The 18,746-nt window shown below is 40.7% G+C and overlaps 2 protein-coding genes across 5 annotated transcripts in view; both read right to left on the reverse strand.

Annotated features, from left to right (window-relative positions):
• Window positions 1–581: 581 nt before the first annotated feature.
• On the reverse strand, window positions 582–12,457 carry mki67 (marker of proliferation Ki-67). 2 transcript variants are annotated; one of them, XM_061708789.1, is made up of 16 exons: window positions 12,280–12,457; window positions 11,716–11,818; window positions 11,394–11,475; window positions 10,625–10,740; window positions 10,142–10,211; window positions 9,954–10,029; window positions 7,915–8,571; window positions 7,556–7,788; window positions 6,409–7,462; window positions 6,080–6,189; window positions 5,322–5,499; window positions 5,082–5,216; window positions 4,238–4,998; window positions 4,009–4,054; window positions 2,888–3,538; window positions 582–2,546 (listed from the first exon to the last, which is right to left on the reverse strand). In XM_061708789.1, the coding sequence occupies exons 2-16, from the start codon at window positions 11,802–11,804 to the stop codon at window positions 829–831; spliced, it is 5,976 nt and encodes a 1,991-aa protein (XP_061564773.1). In that variant the 5' UTR covers window positions 11,805–11,818; window positions 12,280–12,457; the 3' UTR covers window positions 582–828. The 2 variants fall into 2 exon arrangements, with proteins under 2 accessions (XP_061564773.1, XP_061564772.1); XM_061708788.1 differs by having other exon boundaries at window positions 582–2,549.
• Window positions 12,458–16,653: 4,196 nt separating this feature from the next.
• Window positions 16,654–18,746, reverse strand: part of raraa (retinoic acid receptor, alpha a) — a 157,401-nt gene continuing 155,308 nt past the window's right edge. For all 3 annotated transcript variants that reach the window (XM_061708848.1, XM_061708847.1, XM_061708849.1), the window contains one exon: window positions 16,654–18,247. In XM_061708848.1, coding sequence (XP_061564832.1) covers window positions 18,051–18,247 — 197 coding nt within the window. In that variant the 3' untranslated portion in view covers window positions 16,654–18,050. The remainder of the gene's footprint in view (window positions 18,248–18,746) is intronic.

Raw genomic sequence — 18,746 nt, forward strand, 5'->3', positions numbered from 1 at the left:
AAAACAAACAAAAAAAACGATGCCATGCAGACAGCGATTATGTAATTAAAATCCTTTAATTTCTTTCTTTCCACATGTAGCTTTAACAGTACTTCCATAACAATGACGACATAACAAAAGCTTAAGAGTTTTGTAGATGTTGCACAGATGGGCAGTTGAGACTTGATTCAAATAAGAATCAGATAGGGTTATTCTCTTTAAACTGACCAACACTCAGCTGTTATCGTACATCAAAATATCCAGTTCATGTACACCTACACTGGAACTAATGCAAATAGTCCTCATGGTCATGTCTTTCATGCCAAGCTGAACTTTTTAAAATGACCTTATTAGCATTCCATATCAAACCTTATCAACCATGTTTGATTGAGCATGCAAAAAGTACATTTGTGAATCTGTCTTCACTTTAATGTGTATAAAGATGTCAATCAGATCACTAGCTGTAACCAGTAGGCTAAATACAAACATTTGATTCTTACATGTTCAATGTGTCTTAAAAGCCATTTCATAACCCTAAATGTAAAAAAATCTTATTTTTTCTTATTTAGTTTTAATAAAATAAAAACCATCAAACAGATCTCTCAATTGTTGTAAAAAAAATTTAATAAATTTTCTTTCCCACAATAAAACATTTGCAGAACCAGTAAAAACAGCATACAATGTGTTTAAAAAAAAAAGAAAACCCTGGAATCAAGAATCCCTGCTGAACTCATTTAAAAAGCAGTGCTTCATTTTCAGTCAAAACTACTCACTAAAATGCCCTACATACTGAATCATTACAAACATAAGGAGTAACAGTAATTAAGATTAACAAAATATACAAATAATCTATTTCTTCACTGATCTACCTCGTCTGGTTTTTGGCTGGATTTCATCTTCAACAAGTTTCTGGTCCCCCTGAGCTCCAGCTTCTGCAGTCACACCAGCAGCATCCTTGGCTCCTCGCCTGCCTCTCTTGACGGGCTGAGCTTTGGCAACGTTATCTGAGAGATCCTCCTCTTCAGTTTTGTTGGCATCCTTTGACAGAGTTTTGCTTTTAATATTAACCTGGTCTGCAGGTTTCGCTTTCCTACCTCGGACAGCCTTCATAGGCGTTTCTTTTGGAATATCAAAGACTTCCAGATCTGATTTCCACTTGACACATCTTTTGGACTTCTTTGTTTCTTCAGTTACGGTCTTACTTGAATCTTCAGGCAGATTTGTCTGGTCACTGGACACTGTGACCTCATTTGCTGCTGGAACAGACTCCATCTCCATTGTTGTGGTCTCTTGAGCTGCTCCGCGACGTGCTCTCTTAGCTGGAATGGATTGTGAAACTTCATTTTTCACTGAGGTCTTCGTGGCCCTGGCCCTGCCAGGTTTAGCTATTTCAACAGATGGCTCGGCATTTTTCTGCTCTTCAAGTTCGACTTTATGTTCAAGGTTTTCAGCAGTGGCAGCTTCGTCAGTGACTTGTCTTCCTCTCCTACCTCGTTTTGGTTTGTCTGTAGAATTAACAGGGACTTCTTCGGGGTTGGCAGCATCCACAGTGTCTGTGACTGGTTTCACTTTCCGCCCTCCTCTCTTGGGCTTTGAAGCCACACTAGCCTGTTCTGTCACCATCGGCAGTTCGGTGGCTGGAGTTTCTGTCTCTTCTGGAGCAATCACCACCATGGTTTGAACTTCATCTTTTGATTCTGTCTGATCTTCCTCGGTTTTTCTTGTTCTCCTTAATTTCTTAACAGGCTCCTGGTGGCCAGTGTCTTGGGATGTAGTCTTGACATCATTCACCTTTTCTTCTGCTTCCAGTATGGCATTTCTTCCCCTCTTAGTTCTGACTGCAGGTCGGGACTCCTGCTTGGCCTGCACAGATGGAGTTGTGCTATTTACATCATTTTGTTCAACAGCATCAGGTGTTGTCTTTCTTCCCCTCTTGGCTCTTCCAGCCGCAGGAGGAATGGGCTGCTGAGCTTCAGGTTGAGGATTTACCACATGACCTTCACTGCTCATCAATTCACTTTCCTCTGGGTGAGGCTGAGCCGGCTCAACTGATGTGACCTTGCTTTTGGTGTTTCTGCCTCTGAGTGACTTTGTTGGGACTGCAGAATCATTTTTCTCCTGACTGGCATTTATCAGAGGAGCTTGGGGCTCCACCACCTCGCTGGAAATCTCAGTTATCACTTGTGTTTCGACTGCTGGTTGATCAGTTGTGGTTTCATGAGATTTTGCAATTCTGGTTCTTGTTTGTTTAACAGCAGGTGGCGCTGCATCTTCCATTTTCTTCCCCCTTCTTCCTCTTGCAGGAGCAGGAATGACAGGCTCAGCCAACTCCTCTGCAGTTTCCTGTTTATCATCAGCTTCTTTAGTTTCAACCGGTTTTGCTCTTCTGCCTCTTACAGATTTCTTCGGAACTACAGCTGAATTAATTTCTGTGACTCTGCCAGCTGATGTCTCCACATCAGCCACATTCTCACTTTCAGGTGTCTGGAGCACAGTTCCAATAGCTTCTGAAGATTTAGTTTCACCTGACAACGCCTCGGGCTGGTTACTGGTGGCTTCTTTTTCATCTGCTTTTAAAAACAAGGAGATAAAATAAGTTAGTATATGCACAGTTTCAAAGCATCACACTATAAACTAACTAAAGAAGCTGAAGATGAATTTGCCTCGCATGACAGAATAAAACAATGTGAAAATGTCATGCACAAAGAAGACGCTTTAAGGTCATAATACTACAGATGATAACCCAACTCAAGTCTCCCATGCTTTACTGTGATTAATTGTACATACATAATACCAAAAACTATTGTTTTTAGAATCTTCCCATTGTGATGTACTGTACTGGGTCAAAGCAGTTTTAACTGAGGTCTTTTTAAACCAACATGAAGGACTAAAGAGAAAGCCGTCATACCTTTTCTGATGTCAGCATCCTCTGTTGGTGGGGCTGGTGCTTCTTGCTGTGGTACTGATTGTTCAGGTTGTTTAGCTCTTCTCCCTCGCTTGGGCTTCTGCACAGCTTTCTCCACAGGCACTGCACTCTCATCGGCGTTGTGTTCAACAACTGGTGGGGCGTTCTGTTCACACTCAGGTTCTGGAGCCATTTCAACTTCAGTTCCGACCTCCTGCTCGATTTCAGCTCGACTCGCCGGGACTTTTTTGGCGTTTCTTCCTCTTTTTGGTATGACAGCAACCTTAGGAGGCTCAGGAACACTTTCTTCCACTGTGGGCTCGACATCTCCAATCTCAGTGGCCTTTGCATTTCTGCCTCTTGTGGGTCTCACAACGGATGGTGCCATCACCTCTGTTTTCTTCCCTCTTCTTCCTCTGACTGGGAGAGCGGCAGCGAGATGTTCAGATGCTTCTGATGCTTCCTTTTTGTCATCAGGTACTTCGGATTCCACTATTTTGCCCCTTCTGCCTCGAACAGATTTCTTCTTCTCTGGTTCACCGTCAACTGCATCCTCCTTGGAGTGAGTTTCCATGGTTCCTGAAGTTTCATTATTACCGCATCCACTCGCCACCTCTGAGTGTTCATCAGCAACAACCCCATTGGCATCTGGTGCTTAAGGAAGGAAGGAGGAAACAAATTAATATTTATCTAATCTACTGTAATACTTGCAATAAAAAGGCTAAGAGCCTAAAGGCCCATTTAGGCACAACACACTGACAGTCCTGCTGCTATCTGAAGCCCACATATAATTATTATTTCAACAGAAATGAGTGCCTGCATGGGCAGCAGAGTTAGGGTCACTGAAGTTCAACCCCGCATGACACGATGCATCTATGCAGAAGCAGAAAATACAATTTTAGTCTTGAAGTGCTGATGCTAATAGTGTGAACTTTCTTTCCAATGTAGCCTGATGAATCTGGAGCACCTGTCTACTCACAGGCACAAAGCGCTAGCATTTGTTTTGTTTGCTTTTGTTTAATTTTAAAAGTATTGGACTGATACATCATCCTTGCTTGTTAGATGTACTGTGCGTATAAACTGGGAGCTCCCCATTTGCCAACAATTAAATGCTTTAATCTAACCTTTTGCTTCAGGAACATCACAATCCACAGACATCTGTGCTTCATCCTGTTAAATGGGACAAAAGAAAAAAAAGAAAAGATTAATTAAACAAACACAACAACTATCTCAGAAACGCAACAAATTGTGTGAAATTTAACGTGAAGTCTGTAACTACACAAACAAAATTCTGTGAACCAAGAGAGATCTTTTTAAGTATATTCCATAAATACTTTTAAATTATTTTTTTACCTCCATCTTTCCTGTTGGCTCCTCCATGAGATCTTTAAGTCCTTCGAAGTCTTCCACTGAAGCATCACCCCTGACCTTTGGTGATTTCATGAGTCTCCTGATTCCATAGTTCTCCTCAACAGGCTTCCCCTTTTCTTTGGGTGTTCTCACGAGCCTCTTCAGATCAACCTTATCTTCAACCGGAGAATTCTTCATCGTCCTCTTTATACCAGCCGGACTTGCCACTGGGGCGCTCTTGATGGGTTGAGTTTTCTTGTCTGGTGTTACAGACTTGTCATTAGATTTTTGCACGGGTTTCGGTGTCTTCAGAAGTTCCTTAACACCTTCCAAATCCACATCCCCAACATCTTTGACTTTTGGAGTCTTCAACAGTTTTCCTCTGAGGTCTTCAAGGGGTTCAGCCTTCTGTTTAGGGGTCTTAAAAATTCTCTTGACTCCAGTTAGGCACTCTTGTTGTTCAGGTTTCTGTTTAGGAGTGACCAGAAGTTTCCCTCTGATGTCCTCTATGGGCTCAGCCTTCTGTCTAGGGGTCTTCAGGATTCTCTTCACTCCTGTAAGACATTCTGGCAATTCTGTCTTCTGCTTGGGGGTTTTCAAATCTGTGCAAAGCTGTTGACTAGATTCAGAAGGAACGTCCAAGGCTGGGCTGTCGCTGACAAAGCTAGATTCATCATCATTAAGAAGACGTTGGACTGCTTCACTGTTGTACTGTCTGCTCTTCACTGTAGAAGCTGCAGTCAGTGGAGACACTATCATCTCACCTGAAAGATAAATTACATTTTATTTTTTAAGTTAACTCTAAATAAATACAAAGAATGCAAATCTTTGTCCACACTTAAATTACCTGGCTCCTCTGGTGTGTTCAAAACAGTTTCCATTACAGATGTGCCTCCTGCTGGTGTATTGGTGGTACTGCACTTGTTGATTAAAGATCTCCTCTTCCTCTCATTTGCAGGAGTTTTAAACATTTCAGGAAAACCTGCAAATAAAATGCACAGTATAAGCAGCTACACAACAGAAGTGTCCAAAATGCATCAGAACAAATGCTCCCATTTCTTGAGTTTGAGAAGAATGGGACATTCACCAGTAAAGTCCTCATCCATTTTCATGTCCTTTTTGAAGATTGCAGTGTTGGTGACCAGCCTTGGTGCAGCTCCAGTTGGATGTGCAACCGGTCTGCTATGAGCTCTGCCCACCACGATAGTAGCTGGGGATTGTGCATGTCCAGTGCTCATCAGGTTTTTGGGTCTCCTGGCAGGAGTCTGGCACATTTTGAGACAGAAAGAGAGGGGCATACTTTCATTTTTAAAGAGATAATCATGTAGGAGGAACGTGACAACATTAAGGTGCAGTTCATAATAAAACTTTTCAAGTGGTAACTACTGATCTCCAAGACTTCTATTACTAAACAAAAGATGAATCATACAGGGAAAAAAAAGATAAGTCATCCATTACTTAATAATGGATCACACAAGCAAAGCTTATTCTAACTAAGGTTAAATTACAATGTGGAATATGAAATAAATTATATATATATATACATACATACATACATACATACACATATAATGATACATGTACATTTGCCCATAAGATCACAGTGCTACATCTTTCGTAACAGCCTGGTCGTAATTGTTTTTGGATTGTTTCGTGGCAGTTGGCAAACAGCTTGGTAACTTACTGTCAGCTAATGAAAAAAAAAATGCATTAAGGACAAATACCATCAAGAATGAAATAGTATAAAATTAAGATCATAGTAGCACGGTTTGATTTATTATTTATTAATATTTATTAGGATATTTGAAAACCAATGCCGATCCCAAATCGAACTCAACAACCAACCTGTGGTTTTGGCACAGTCTTCTTTGTTGTCTTTTGGTTGACCGTTTTCTTAGCTGGAACAACAACTTGAGCTTTAATTTGTCCAAATTTGACCCTGTCTGCCCAGGAACCTAAGGCACAAAAGAGGAAAAAAAAGAAGCAACATGAACATAATAAATCATTTGATGTATAAAAAGGAAGGGAATAAAAACATATAACAATGCATTGACAAAAGCTTAAATTTGGTTCGACAAAAATCCAGTATTCTAAAGAGTTATAAAGCTTATACAGTAAAATTAGCAGCACATTTCCCACACAATAAAAAACAGAAAAAACTGTATTTCACATACATTTGATGGATGCCCGTGACATGCCACTCTTCCTCTGCAGGATTTTCGATGCACTTTTAGCAGCTCCTGGGGTCTTCTCCAAACTGGTTTTCATGCTCTTCCTCTTCAAATTTACTTTTGGGGTGAGCGTGAATAAAGGCTCCTGGTTGGTGACGGTATCAGCTTCTGCAGTTGGAGAAGGAGTGTCGATGCGGGACACAGAGAAGCGTCCTTGGACGGATGGGGTTTGGTCACCAGAATCAGAGAAGGTGAAAGAAGCATCAGTTGGCAGGTCCAGGGAAGACTTCCTTCTGTGACTGGGAGTTACTTTGCCAGATACCCGACCTGGGGTTGTACTCTTGCAACGAGTATTAGGCTTTTCATTAGCCTTGGGAGTTTCCACTACATTTGTAGATGGAGAGCTTCTTTTTGCAGGAGATGCTGCTTTAGGTGAAGCGGACCTGGATTTGGGGGTCTTCTGTGCAGGAGATGCTGCCTTGGGGGAAGGAGACCTGGATTTGGGGGTCTTCTGTGCAGGAGATGCTGCCTTGGGTGAAGGAGACCTGGATTTGGGGGTCTTCTGTGCAGGAGATGCTGCCTTGGGGGAAGGAGACCTGGATTTGGGGGTCTTCTGTGTGGGAGATGCTGCTTTGGGTGAAGGAGACCTGGATTTGGGGGTCTTCTGTGCAGGAGATGCTGCCTTGGGGGAAGGAGACTTGGATTTGGGGGTCTTCTGTGCAGGAGATGCTGCCTTGGGTGAAGGAGACCTGGATTTGGGGGTCTTCTGTGTGGGAGATGCTGCCTTGGGGGAAGGAGACCTGGATTTGGGGGTCTTCTGTGCAGGAGATGCTGCCTTGGGGGAAGGAGACCTGGATTTGGGGGTCTTCTGTGCAGGAGATGCTGCCTTGGGGGAAGGAGACCTGGATTTGGGGGTCTTCTGTGCAGGAGATGCTGCCTTGGGTGAAGGGGACCTGGATTTCGGCACCTTCTTTCCTGGTTGAGTTTCAGGGGTTGTGCTCTTAAGACTTTGTGATTTCTTAGGTGATGGAGTCCTTATTTTTGCAGATTTCCTTGCCTATGAAAAAAAAACAGAACAAAAACAAGATGGTTTAAATAAGCAGTCATGGCATATAGCAAAAATAGTGAAAATAAATCTACACAGCCTTACCTTAAGCAAGCCAATGACAGATGCACGTCTAAGTAGTGACTGTTTAGGTTTGTAGAGAGTCAAGCTTCTCCTCGGAGTGGCCCCCTTCTGCAGTGGAGAGTTAGGAGGAAGCTTTTTGTCAAATAATTCAGGGCTCAAGTAACCTCCGAATGAAACGCGTTTCCTCTTCCCCTGTGGTGTCAGTGAGGTTTCACCAGGCTCTCCACTCTTGCGTTTTTTGGACACTTCTTTCACTAAGAAAGAAAAGAAATCCCCAACATTAACGTTGATGTAACTGACATAAATTAATAATTACAGTTTTTCAATAATTACACCTAACAACAACAATGACAGAGAGAAAAATAAAAAAGCAGTAAAACCTTTTTCAGCTTTGCCTGAGTTTCTTGGTGATGCTCTTCTAGGGGATTCTGTTTTGGGAGACATCGTGGCTTGGTCTTCTTGTCCATGACTGACTGCAGGTTTGGCTGGAGTGCCTGCCTTGCTCCTTCTTCTCATGGGTGACTTGGGTGATTGAGCAGAAATTTCCTCAATAGTCTCACACACCGTCAACTTCTGGGAAGTCGTATCGTTTCCCTCCGTCTGTGAAGTTACTTGAGTCTTGGTAGCACTTGCAGCTTCTTCCACTCCCGGTCCAACCATGTCAGCAGAAGGAACCTTAAAGAGCTCCTCTTCCTTCTTAACTGACTGTGGACATTCACTGCTTTTACCCTCTGCATCAGTAATGACTTTTGCTTCATCTTTCTTGGGCGTGACAGTGAGCGATTTTCGGCTGTTCTTCCTGACTGAGCCGGGTTTTGGAGTACAGAACTTCGAAGAAGGTGTCTGAACCTGACTGACAGAAGATTTGCGAGGGGTCTTGACATCCAGAGACATTTTGATCATTTGATACAGATCGCTGAAGGGAGAGTTGGTCTTGCTTTGCAACTGACTGCCATCTTCCTGGGACTCCACCGCCACAGTTTTCTCAAGGGAGCGCTGGATGTTGTCTTGGTTAGCTCCATCTTTAAGAGGAGGGTCTTAAAATAATAAACAAATGAACAAGATAAACTATTACTTTTTTTATTTTTTTTAAGTTTACCTCTTCCCTGTGACATACATAAAAACATACATACATGTAAAGTAGGGCTGGGCGATATATCGAGTATAGCCGATGTATCTCGGCTTCTACTCTGTGCGATGTACAAAATGACTCTATCGTGCATATTCGAATATAAATTTTCACGCATTTTGCTTTTAGCCGCGGGCATTAAATGACAGACTTTTCTCGCTCTCTCGTCTCGTCTCTCCTTCTCTGAGACATAAAACAAGCGCACCCTGTTACACATGTCAGTCATGTGCTGTCGTGTGTGCATTATCATTGGCCCCTGACCAGCAGCTGGTGTCAGCGCTGCTGTCCGGAACCACCGCTCACTTCCACCCCGCTTTAACTTTCCCAAACTCGGCCTGTTTGCGCTCTGAGCTCATCTGCGCGGTTGCTACGCGCGGCGGACTCTTTTCAAAGCTAACCGGTTTAGTAAAGACGGGAGGGAATGTTTTCTCCTCGCCCGGCTCTCGGAGAACTGAGGAGCCGCTCAGCGCGACACGCGCAGCCGAGCCTTTAGGCTGATTTATGGTTCCGCGTTACACCAACGCAGAGCCTACAGCGTAAATGCGCATCGCTGCGTCGATTTAACGCAGAACCATAATTCAGACTTTTCTCTTCCAAAACTGAGAAACGTCACCTAATATTGCTTAAATGTGGCCACATGAAACCAACCACTATCATCGAAACAAAGTCAAACAAGACTATATGACGTCATATTTCTAACAATAAGTGAAAGTGATGCAAAGTAAAGGAGGAGAGGATGAAACATTGCAGTCCCTGCACCTACAATTTAATATAAAGGTGCTCTAATGGCCCTCCTGCTCAGAGCAGCTCATCCTGGTAAAACCAGGTGAAACCTGGTCATCCAGGTAAAACCAGGACCAGAAGATGTTCTTAGCAGATGTTCTTCAGACGGGGAGTCTGGGATGCAACGTGCACTTTCTATTTTGAAATTACACTTTTTATGTTTGTGCCACTCACTGCTTAATAACTATTTAATAAATACACGTTTGGTAAATTTGACTTATTCCCCCTTTTTGCATGAAAGTTAGTTAAAATGAGCATATATTAATGCAGTATGAACAAGAATGTTTTAATGTAGACATATAGAATCATCATACTGGTGTGATTGTAGCATCAAAGTGTTAATTCAAGGCTAAGGCAAAATATCGAGATATATATCGTGTATCGTGACATGGCCTAAAAATATCGAGATATTAATAAAAGGCCATATCGCCCAGCCCTAATGTAAAGCATAAATATCTACAGTATGTTACTCTCAAATTCACTGTAACCTCCATCATAGAATCCTACCTGTGGATACTTCAGATATCTTCTTTTCTCCATTCTCAGTGACACCAGTGTCACAGACTTGCTGATCATGAAGAACCTAGATATAAAACCCTATTATTATATTTATAAAACGACCCAATTCATCATAAATGCAGACAAAAAGAACTTATGTATGTAAGAAATGTAGTGTTAAAACATAAAATATTTACTTTGAGAGTTTCAGTCTTTCCTGCAGTCGAGGACCTCTTCTTCGGTGTAGGTGCTGGTGGATATTCAAACCTGAAACATTTTTGTAACAAACCATTACATCTCAGTTAGAGCATTCGTGAAAAAGACAATATAAAGACATCAGGACTTTGACCTTTTCTGTATTTAGTGCATTCAGGATAACTGACCCCAAAAATTTCTACTAATACTTAAAGATGTTTTACCAGCTTCAAACATATTTTAGTAATTTATACAGATTCTCAGCAAAGTGCATTCTTATGTCTCTGTCAAAGACATTCAAAATAACCGAACCCATTGTTGCAAATACAACTATCTCCACTTTTCCGTGTTAAATAATCACAGCCGTATACGCCGTGACAATCAATAATTTATGCTAATTTACACCAAAGTTATAAGCATATTAAAATTTCCATTCAGTTTAAATTGGAGTGAAATTATATTAAGATGGAACTTTCTTTACTCACCTGAAAGAACGGTCAACAATTGTTATCATATCTCCATGTTTCAAGCGCTCAGACTGATTCAAAGGCTCTCCATTAACACGTGTTGGACAGGTTGTGCTCAAATTGGTCAAAATGATCTGAGAGAAACACAAGATATCCTGTTTAGGGACAGCACGATACTGAATTGACTAACCCTACTTCTGTTCCAGCTTTTCTCTCTGTCATTTCAGAAGTGATTTAAGAAACTACACAAGAATAACATGAGGACATTAGCTGTTATCTTAAAGGGGACCTATTATGAAAAACAGGTTTTTTCTTGCTTTAACATATATAAAGTGGTCTCCCCTCAGCCAACCAAATTCTGCAGTGTCTGTACAGCCGCCCGGATGATCCATCCAGCGTGATGTGGCTTCTACGAGCTGTTCAGATTCTGCTCCTGTCGTGATGTCACGACCGATGCGTGAAAACACGCCCACAACTAACTCCACCGGCTGGAGCTTCCGCCATTTTTTCGTAGCGGTGTATCACGTCACTGCGTCAGGCAGCCAATCAGCACAGAGCCTCATTATCATAGCCGCCCGCCCACTCAGAATCCCACATAAAGAATCAGGTTAGAGAATGGGAAGATAAAGACATGACTCAGAGGCTGAATTTCTAATTTATTTAGCAAAAACAATCAAAAGCTCGTTTTTAAGACATTCAAGGCCTGTTTAAAATAGGTATTAGATGCCATAATAGGTCCCCTTTAATCTTGGGCAAGATGTTGCTGCCATATTTCAGGATACATTACCTCTTTATTTTCATTTAAGTCAATTCTGCAATGCTCCTTGGAGACTTGAGGAAGCTGAATACGTATGTCGCAGTCGGGCTTCCTGTGAGACCAAAGAGAAGGGGTCAACTTGTGAGAGATCAGGGAGAGGAATGCCACCATGTATACATGAACTTGGTGGCTTGGCAATGAAATACATGTATATATTCTCAAATCCAAAACTATGAAAAACTGTGAGTTTGAGGGTTGGGTTTATTTTATGTAGTTTATAATACTAATAGGTCTTAAAAGTATTCCAATAGACAACAACAAACAGGAAAGATTTCACAAAATTGTCTCTCACCTTCCAAATAAACATGTTGCAGTAAGAGGAAACTCAGTCCCATCTCCTCCACTCCTCTTAATCACGACTACTTTTCCATGTAACGGCATATTTCCGATATTACCTGAAAAAACATACACTCAGGTGTCAAACTGCACACAAGTGGCAAGTATTATAGTTAAAAAAAGGACACTTGAATATCAGAAAACCTTTTAGAAGCACGTTTAAATATATAAATACACTGGAAAATAATCGTTTCACTTACTAATAGTAAGTGACACTTTTTTCAGATTATATCAGGATATGTTTGAGGATTTTATTTTTTAAAATCAGCAAAGACTGTTCTCAGATTAAAGTACTGCTGTCCCACGTGCGATGTTGCCACGATCATTTCGTTATCTTGAAACCAAGCAACACATAAAGATCAAAATATCACCACTAACTGTCTATGCTATGAGATACACTGTTATATATTGCTCCATTGTAACACCATGTGTAAGTTAGCTATAAACATTTTACGTCGACGTCAAAAATGTTGTCAGTATAGACACGATGCCAAACAAGCATTTATTGCTAAAGCCTTACCTGAAAGTCCGTTCAACAATGCATCAACTTCTGACAATCCATAAACATAGACCGAGATGAGACAAAGAAATTAAACTACAATATCATTTCAGACTAAAAATCGTAGAACGACCTACGAAAGAGTAACTAACGTAAACTACAGTGAACCTCCGTGTGTCGTGCTGCTCCGCGGTCTGAGAGCTGCTACTGTATCACTCCGCCAAACTACAGTCGCACAGCAACGCTCACCAGTATTACAGTATTACAGAAATAAACTTAGTTTTAGTTATAAACTGTGTGTATTATTAAATGTTGCAGGCTTTCAACGTTATTTTTTGTCGTCTGAATTAAATTTCACTTGTATTTGGTTTTTCGAAAGGACTATTTTATTTACAAATGTGGCGGAGCAATCATTTCAGTCAGGAAATCGTTATTTGAAAATATTTGAAATTCCGCGCGAAGCATTGTGATTGGTCAACGTAACAGCGTCACGCAGAGGGCGGAGACTAGCAGAGTTGAGCATAGAATCAAGTCAAGTGCAAAGAGTTTTAGAAAATAATCCTTAAAAGAATAAAAACGAGAAGAAATAAAAATAAAAAATGAAGAAAATTGGAAATATAAAGACTAATGAAATGAGGGATATACGTGAAAAAGTGACAGAATAAGAGAATATTTTACATTTACATGTATACATATTAGTTTTACTCATGCATATATTTTTATATATGTATTAGGTAGCACTTTTGCGTGACACCAAGAGTGTTTGTGGTTTAAATTACAGAAATATTAAGCAGGTTAATATAAAATGAGTAAGGGGCTTTTACTTTAGCTATATTAAAATGTATGAAAATCTCTTTGGAAAAAAAATTGATGCAGGTAGGCTATAACCAGTAGGCTACTCGAGTTGAGGGGGCATGAGGGGGGATGGCATCCCCCATGAAATAAAAACAGTCAACAGTTTCCATCCCTTATGTCATTTCATCAATGAATGTGGTATTACTGCTATTTCAAAATTTAGAGTCATCACCAGAAAAATAACACCAGAAAAATAACTTATTTGACAATTTTCACCTGTTTCAAGTAAACTTTCACCTGAAATAAGTAGGAAAATCTGCCAGTGGGACAAGATTTATCTTCTTATTACAAGCAAAAAAATCTTGTTCCACTGGCAGATTTTTCTACTTATTTCAAGTGAAAATCTACTTATTTGTAATATATTATATTATTTGTAATCAGCACAAATTATCTGTCCCCATGATAAAATCCACCATCCCCCCTGATTTATTTTTACAACTCGAGTACTGGGTATAACAAATAAAGTTGATGAATCTTACATTAACAAGGCCTTATTTTTTCCAGCAAATAGAAAAATGTTACATATTTTGAAGCATTTTGTATTGTTTATTTCTCCCATGTTCAAATAATTATGTCACATTTAAAACATTATTCTCACCCCATAACTCATGTATTTGTTGTCTGCTTGCAGGGTGAGGTAAAAAGCTGCTAATTCTGTTATTTCATAAAAGCACTTTTTATTCATATTATAGGCCTAGTATAATCCAAATTTACCCCACGTTTCATCTGACCTCACCTGGGTCAAACACATCTCCTGTCAGGTGGGGAAGACTCAGCAGCACCTGCACTTCCTCAGGAAGTAAAGCCTCCCTCAGCAGCTGCTGGTTAACTTCTCCAGGGCCATCGTCGAAAGCATCCTGACCTACTGCTGCACAGCCTGGTTCACTGTACTGCAGAGGACAGGAAGGACCTGCAGCAGGAGGTGAGGGAGGCAGAAAAATAATAGGGACCACACTGGCTGACTAAGGCCAGAAACGTCAGCTCTTACCTCTGACACCCTGGACACTCACTGTTTTCCCTTCTTCCCTCTGGAAAAAAAAAAAGATACCGGTTACGAATAACCAGAACTATCAGACTTGCAAGCAGCTTTTTCCCCCAAGCTGGCAGAGCCGTCCTCCTAAGCCCCCAAAGGACGTACAGTGGAACCCCGCCATGGCACTGCTCGCTGGGTCACTTTAACCTAAATGAACACTCTACCTCCAACAGCTGTTTACATCATGTAGAAATGAACATTGCAGTAACTGTTCATATTACAGCCCACATTTTTATCGAACTGCTGACCTTTTTTTTAATTGTTTTTTAAAATTGTTTTCTGTTCATTTTCTGCCGAGCAAGAGCTGCTAAAACAAATTTCACTGCTGAATGTTGCATAGCACTGTTTTAACAGTGACAGTAAAGGATTATTCTGTTCTATTCTAATATAATAATAATAATAATAATAATATGAATACAAGTTCACATTGTATATTGCAAAGAAAATAGAAAAACAGGCTTAAAATATCTTCAAAGTGAAGTATAATAAGCCTTGGTGCTGTTGCAGTCTAGTTGAACATAAGTCATTTCTGCTTTGCTGCAATGCATTATGGTACATATTTACTGGCTTTGTGATATTTAATTATGCATTTCATCTCCCGGGGCATTGTTGCATATTTCAAGTCCATTATATAGGGGTTAATAAAATAAAAGACATGCACTATAAACTGGTGAGTTTGCTATAATCCACTCTTTAGTGAATAGTGATTTACAGTCTGACAGGAGCGGCTTCAGTTTGTGCAGTAAGATACTGGATATCCTCTAACAGTCCATGTAGACTTGCTGATGCAGTGTAGTGTGTTTTAGTTAAACCCATTAAATAAAATGTTTGAGTCAGTGATGGACGGCTCATCATTTCTACATCTCCTCCCATGGTACACTAGAGAAGCAGGGTGCTCATTCTCCAACAGGCCGACTCAGCTCTATGGTCATAAAGAAAAAAATTATTTATTATTTGCTTGTTTCCTATTCCGGGTCATGTGACACTTCCGGAGGCTTTTTCCGCTGTCCTTGGACATAAGCCAGGGTACAGCCTGGACAGGTGACCAATCAATCACATGGACACGAGTAGGCAAGAAACCACACACAATTGTGGCCAATTAGGACCTGGGGTGAACATAGAAGCAAAGTTAAAACCTACAAACTTCACACGGAAAGTACCCAGCAGGATTTGGACATGGAGCCATGTACTTTCCCTTTCTTCTTTTATGGTGCTCCTGATTGTTACTTCTTTTGCTGTTAAAGTATCTATCCAGCCATCTAGTTTCATCATAATGTTGTTTGTTGGCTTGAAATTGGCTTTAAAGATTAGGAATAGAAGCTAATAAAAAACTAGAATATTGTACGAATGATTGACAAAGTATAAACAGACTTGAATAAGGGTACAACAATCTTTTCTCTTTTTTAACAGCGGATGATAACACACTGCATTGATTTCACTTACACCGGCGATCCATTATCAGTTGTTTCAATGGATTCACTACACAATGGCAGAAGAAAAAAATAAATCACCATCCATCCATCAACTTCCTCTTAAACAGGGATTAGAAAGACTAACACAAAGACAGCACACAGACATTTAATTATTAAATGTTGGTTTTATTTTTTATGTTTTTATTTATTTATTTTTTATTTTTCAAACGTCCTTGATAATCTTGACAAAAATTGCAACGTATTCCATACTTCTCAAACTGACGATGTGTCTCTTGCTATTCCAGATTAGCTGTGGAGGGAAAAGTTGTGCGCTGTTCTGGACAGGTTAAGTCCTAAAAGGATGTAAGCAGCTTTTACTGTACAAATAAAAAGTACACAAATCAGAGAGACTCCACACTGGCATCCTACTGTTGCAATGTTGCGCGGCCAGGGTCGGAACAAGTCCTGCTCTGCCAGGTTTAACAAATGTGGATGACGGGAGGAAAGTTTCAGGGGCTCAGTAGCAGAAGTGTGTACACATGTGCATTTGTGATCGGAGGCGTAGGGGTTGCATCACAGAACATATACAAATAACAGGCCAAGCACACAAAAATGATTCCTTCCTGAGACATCGGTGCGTTTACAGTAATGATGGTCCAGATGACGCGTGGTAATGGTGAAGGCGTTTTGGTGAAATGTGTTACAGGGCGCAAAGGTGGCTCTGGATCTGGCAAAAAAGTCATATTAGCTTCTACCACAGGTTACGGAGGGAGGTGCTGTGAGGACTTACAACATATTTGAAACCTTCACTTTGTTTGCCTGAACACTGACAGAGGGACCACAACAGTGTAGTCTTCGTCCATCCACTACAGACTGAGCTGTTCAGAGAGTACCGAGAATGAAATGTGTTTAATACACAGTGTATATACAGTATTCCTCACTGTATAACTCTCTTGAAAGCTGAGCTGCTGGAGCTAGTCTGCAAAGCTACAGATGGCATCAAACTCACCTTTCTCACCATTTTCTCCTGCTACATGGCCGTTTTATGAAAAAAAATTCTTTAAAAAAAAAAAAGCTATGCCCCAATAGGAGTGCTACTTTTTTTTCTTTTAATCTACTGTACATACAGACATGGTTTTAAAAAAAGAAAGGGGGCAGAGGTTTCAATTCTTTGTGAAAGCCACATTCTGAACAGCCAGTGATTGGTGAAATGTCTGTCCACAAGTAGGACACAAAACATGAAAGAACTTCCTTCAGTATAATGTGCTCAAAATGTATTTTCTTGAATCACAAACCTATTAACAAAACACATAAGAGGTTAAAAAAAAAAATATCCGGTGAAGCGTAAAACTCTTCATAGTTTTAAAGAAATGAATACAGCTTATATACACAAACTCAAAGGCCACTTAAAATACACCTTAATAATGAATATTCATTAAATTGATTTCTTGAAAGGACCTGTGACCGTAACATACAACCAAGTTCATACAATCAATTTTATCATTCTCTTGGAAGGAAAAAAAAAAGAAAAAAAAAAAAGAAAAAGAAAATGAAACAAAAAAGGCAAACAGATCCAATCTGGAATAGTGATCTTAAAAGTTTTTTTGTGCACATTTTGGTGTGAGTTTTCATGTGTAGAATTAAGAGTAATTTCAACATCTTTTGCTTTTTGTTAATTAGATAATATACAAATGTGAAACTGAAACATCTCTCTCTTTTTACACTTGAGAGGTATGAAAAGATTCAAACGGTGAAGGAGTACAACAATTTCTAATCTCAGCTCAGTAAACATGTCCTCATTTCAACCTGAAATTCTGCTCTGGACATGCCAAACACAATAGTTCCTTAATTTTTCTATATATATTTATATATCTTTTGTATGAAATCTGTTTTTTTTTCTTTTTAAATTGGAAAAAGAGAAAAGACCCAAAGTCTTTGAGGAGTGGGGTCTTCTGACAAATCCCAAAGTTGCAGTCTGCCTCAGAGTACAACAACTACAAAAAAAGTGTCGGGTGTTTGTCAAGTCAGTCTTTATTTAACGTCTTTGTCCATTCATTTGTCCCATTGTGCCACGTCCACCCTCTCGGTTTCATCCAAAACTGGTCTTTTTCTGCATCCAGTTTCGCTTCCATCGGTCCTTTTGAGAAAGGTGGAGAGGGGAGGAGCAGCGGTGGAGGGAGGTGGAGGGAGAGTCATCAGCAGTGTTTACGGTGCGGTATCTCGGGGGGCGTCCTGCCACCCGGGCCGGCTCCGGCCTCCCCTCCCCTCACCTCTGGACCCACAGTGAGGGGTGAGCACATCAGGAGATGGGGACGCGTGTTGTAGGAGAGGAGGAGGTTGGCTCTGCCAATCTCTTGTGTTCAGCAGTCAGGGTCAGGGTCCACCTCCTTTGCCCCTCACCCAACCCCCTCCCCCCCGATCAGAACATCGGAGGGAGGAGACTGAGAACAACAATAGGGGGGAGGGAAACGATATTGAAAATTGAGCCGCGACTACGGCGATTGTGTGGCTGGGCTGCTTTGGGCAGAGCTGGGGGAGAGACTGGGACTGCAGCTGCCAGGGGGGGCGCCGCTGGGCCGCGAGCTCACGGTCCCGCTTTCCAGACCTTCAGAGTTCTCCAGCATCTCCTGGATGAGCGGTGGCATCGAGCCGGGAATCTCCATCTTCAGCGTGATGACACGTTCAGCTCCTGCAGAGATGGTTGTGTAGATGAAATAACGGCGGCTACCACAGTTCTGTCACGCGCAGTACTCGAGTTGTAAAAAAAAAAAATCAGGGGGGATGGTGGATTTTCTCATATGGGGACAGATAATTTGTGCTGATTACAAATAATATAATATACAGTATTACAAATAATAGCACTGAAACACAAAACACCTGCAGAAATACTGCAGGAATGACATAGCAGCAGTTAAATGCAGCCTTCTGTAAGCTTTAAATATCCACTGGGCTTACATCAAATACATCAAAACACAACAATAGAAAAACAGTTTTCTGAACTAATCAATATGTCTGTCCTTCACAGGATAAGTAAAATGGATCACTGCATAAACTTAAAATCTTAAAAAGAATATTTGTCTTATTTCTAGTTAAAATGTCCAATTTTAGTAAAAAAATCTCATTAAACTTAAAACAAGACTCATCACTGGAAAAAAAAAATTTCACCTGTTTCAAGTAGATTTTCACTT

The sequence above is a fragment of the Cololabis saira genome, chromosome 19 (genome assembly GCF_033807715.1).
Source record: "Cololabis saira isolate AMF1-May2022 chromosome 19, fColSai1.1, whole genome shotgun sequence".
Lineage (NCBI taxonomy): Eukaryota > Metazoa > Chordata > Actinopteri > Beloniformes > Belonidae > Cololabis > Cololabis saira.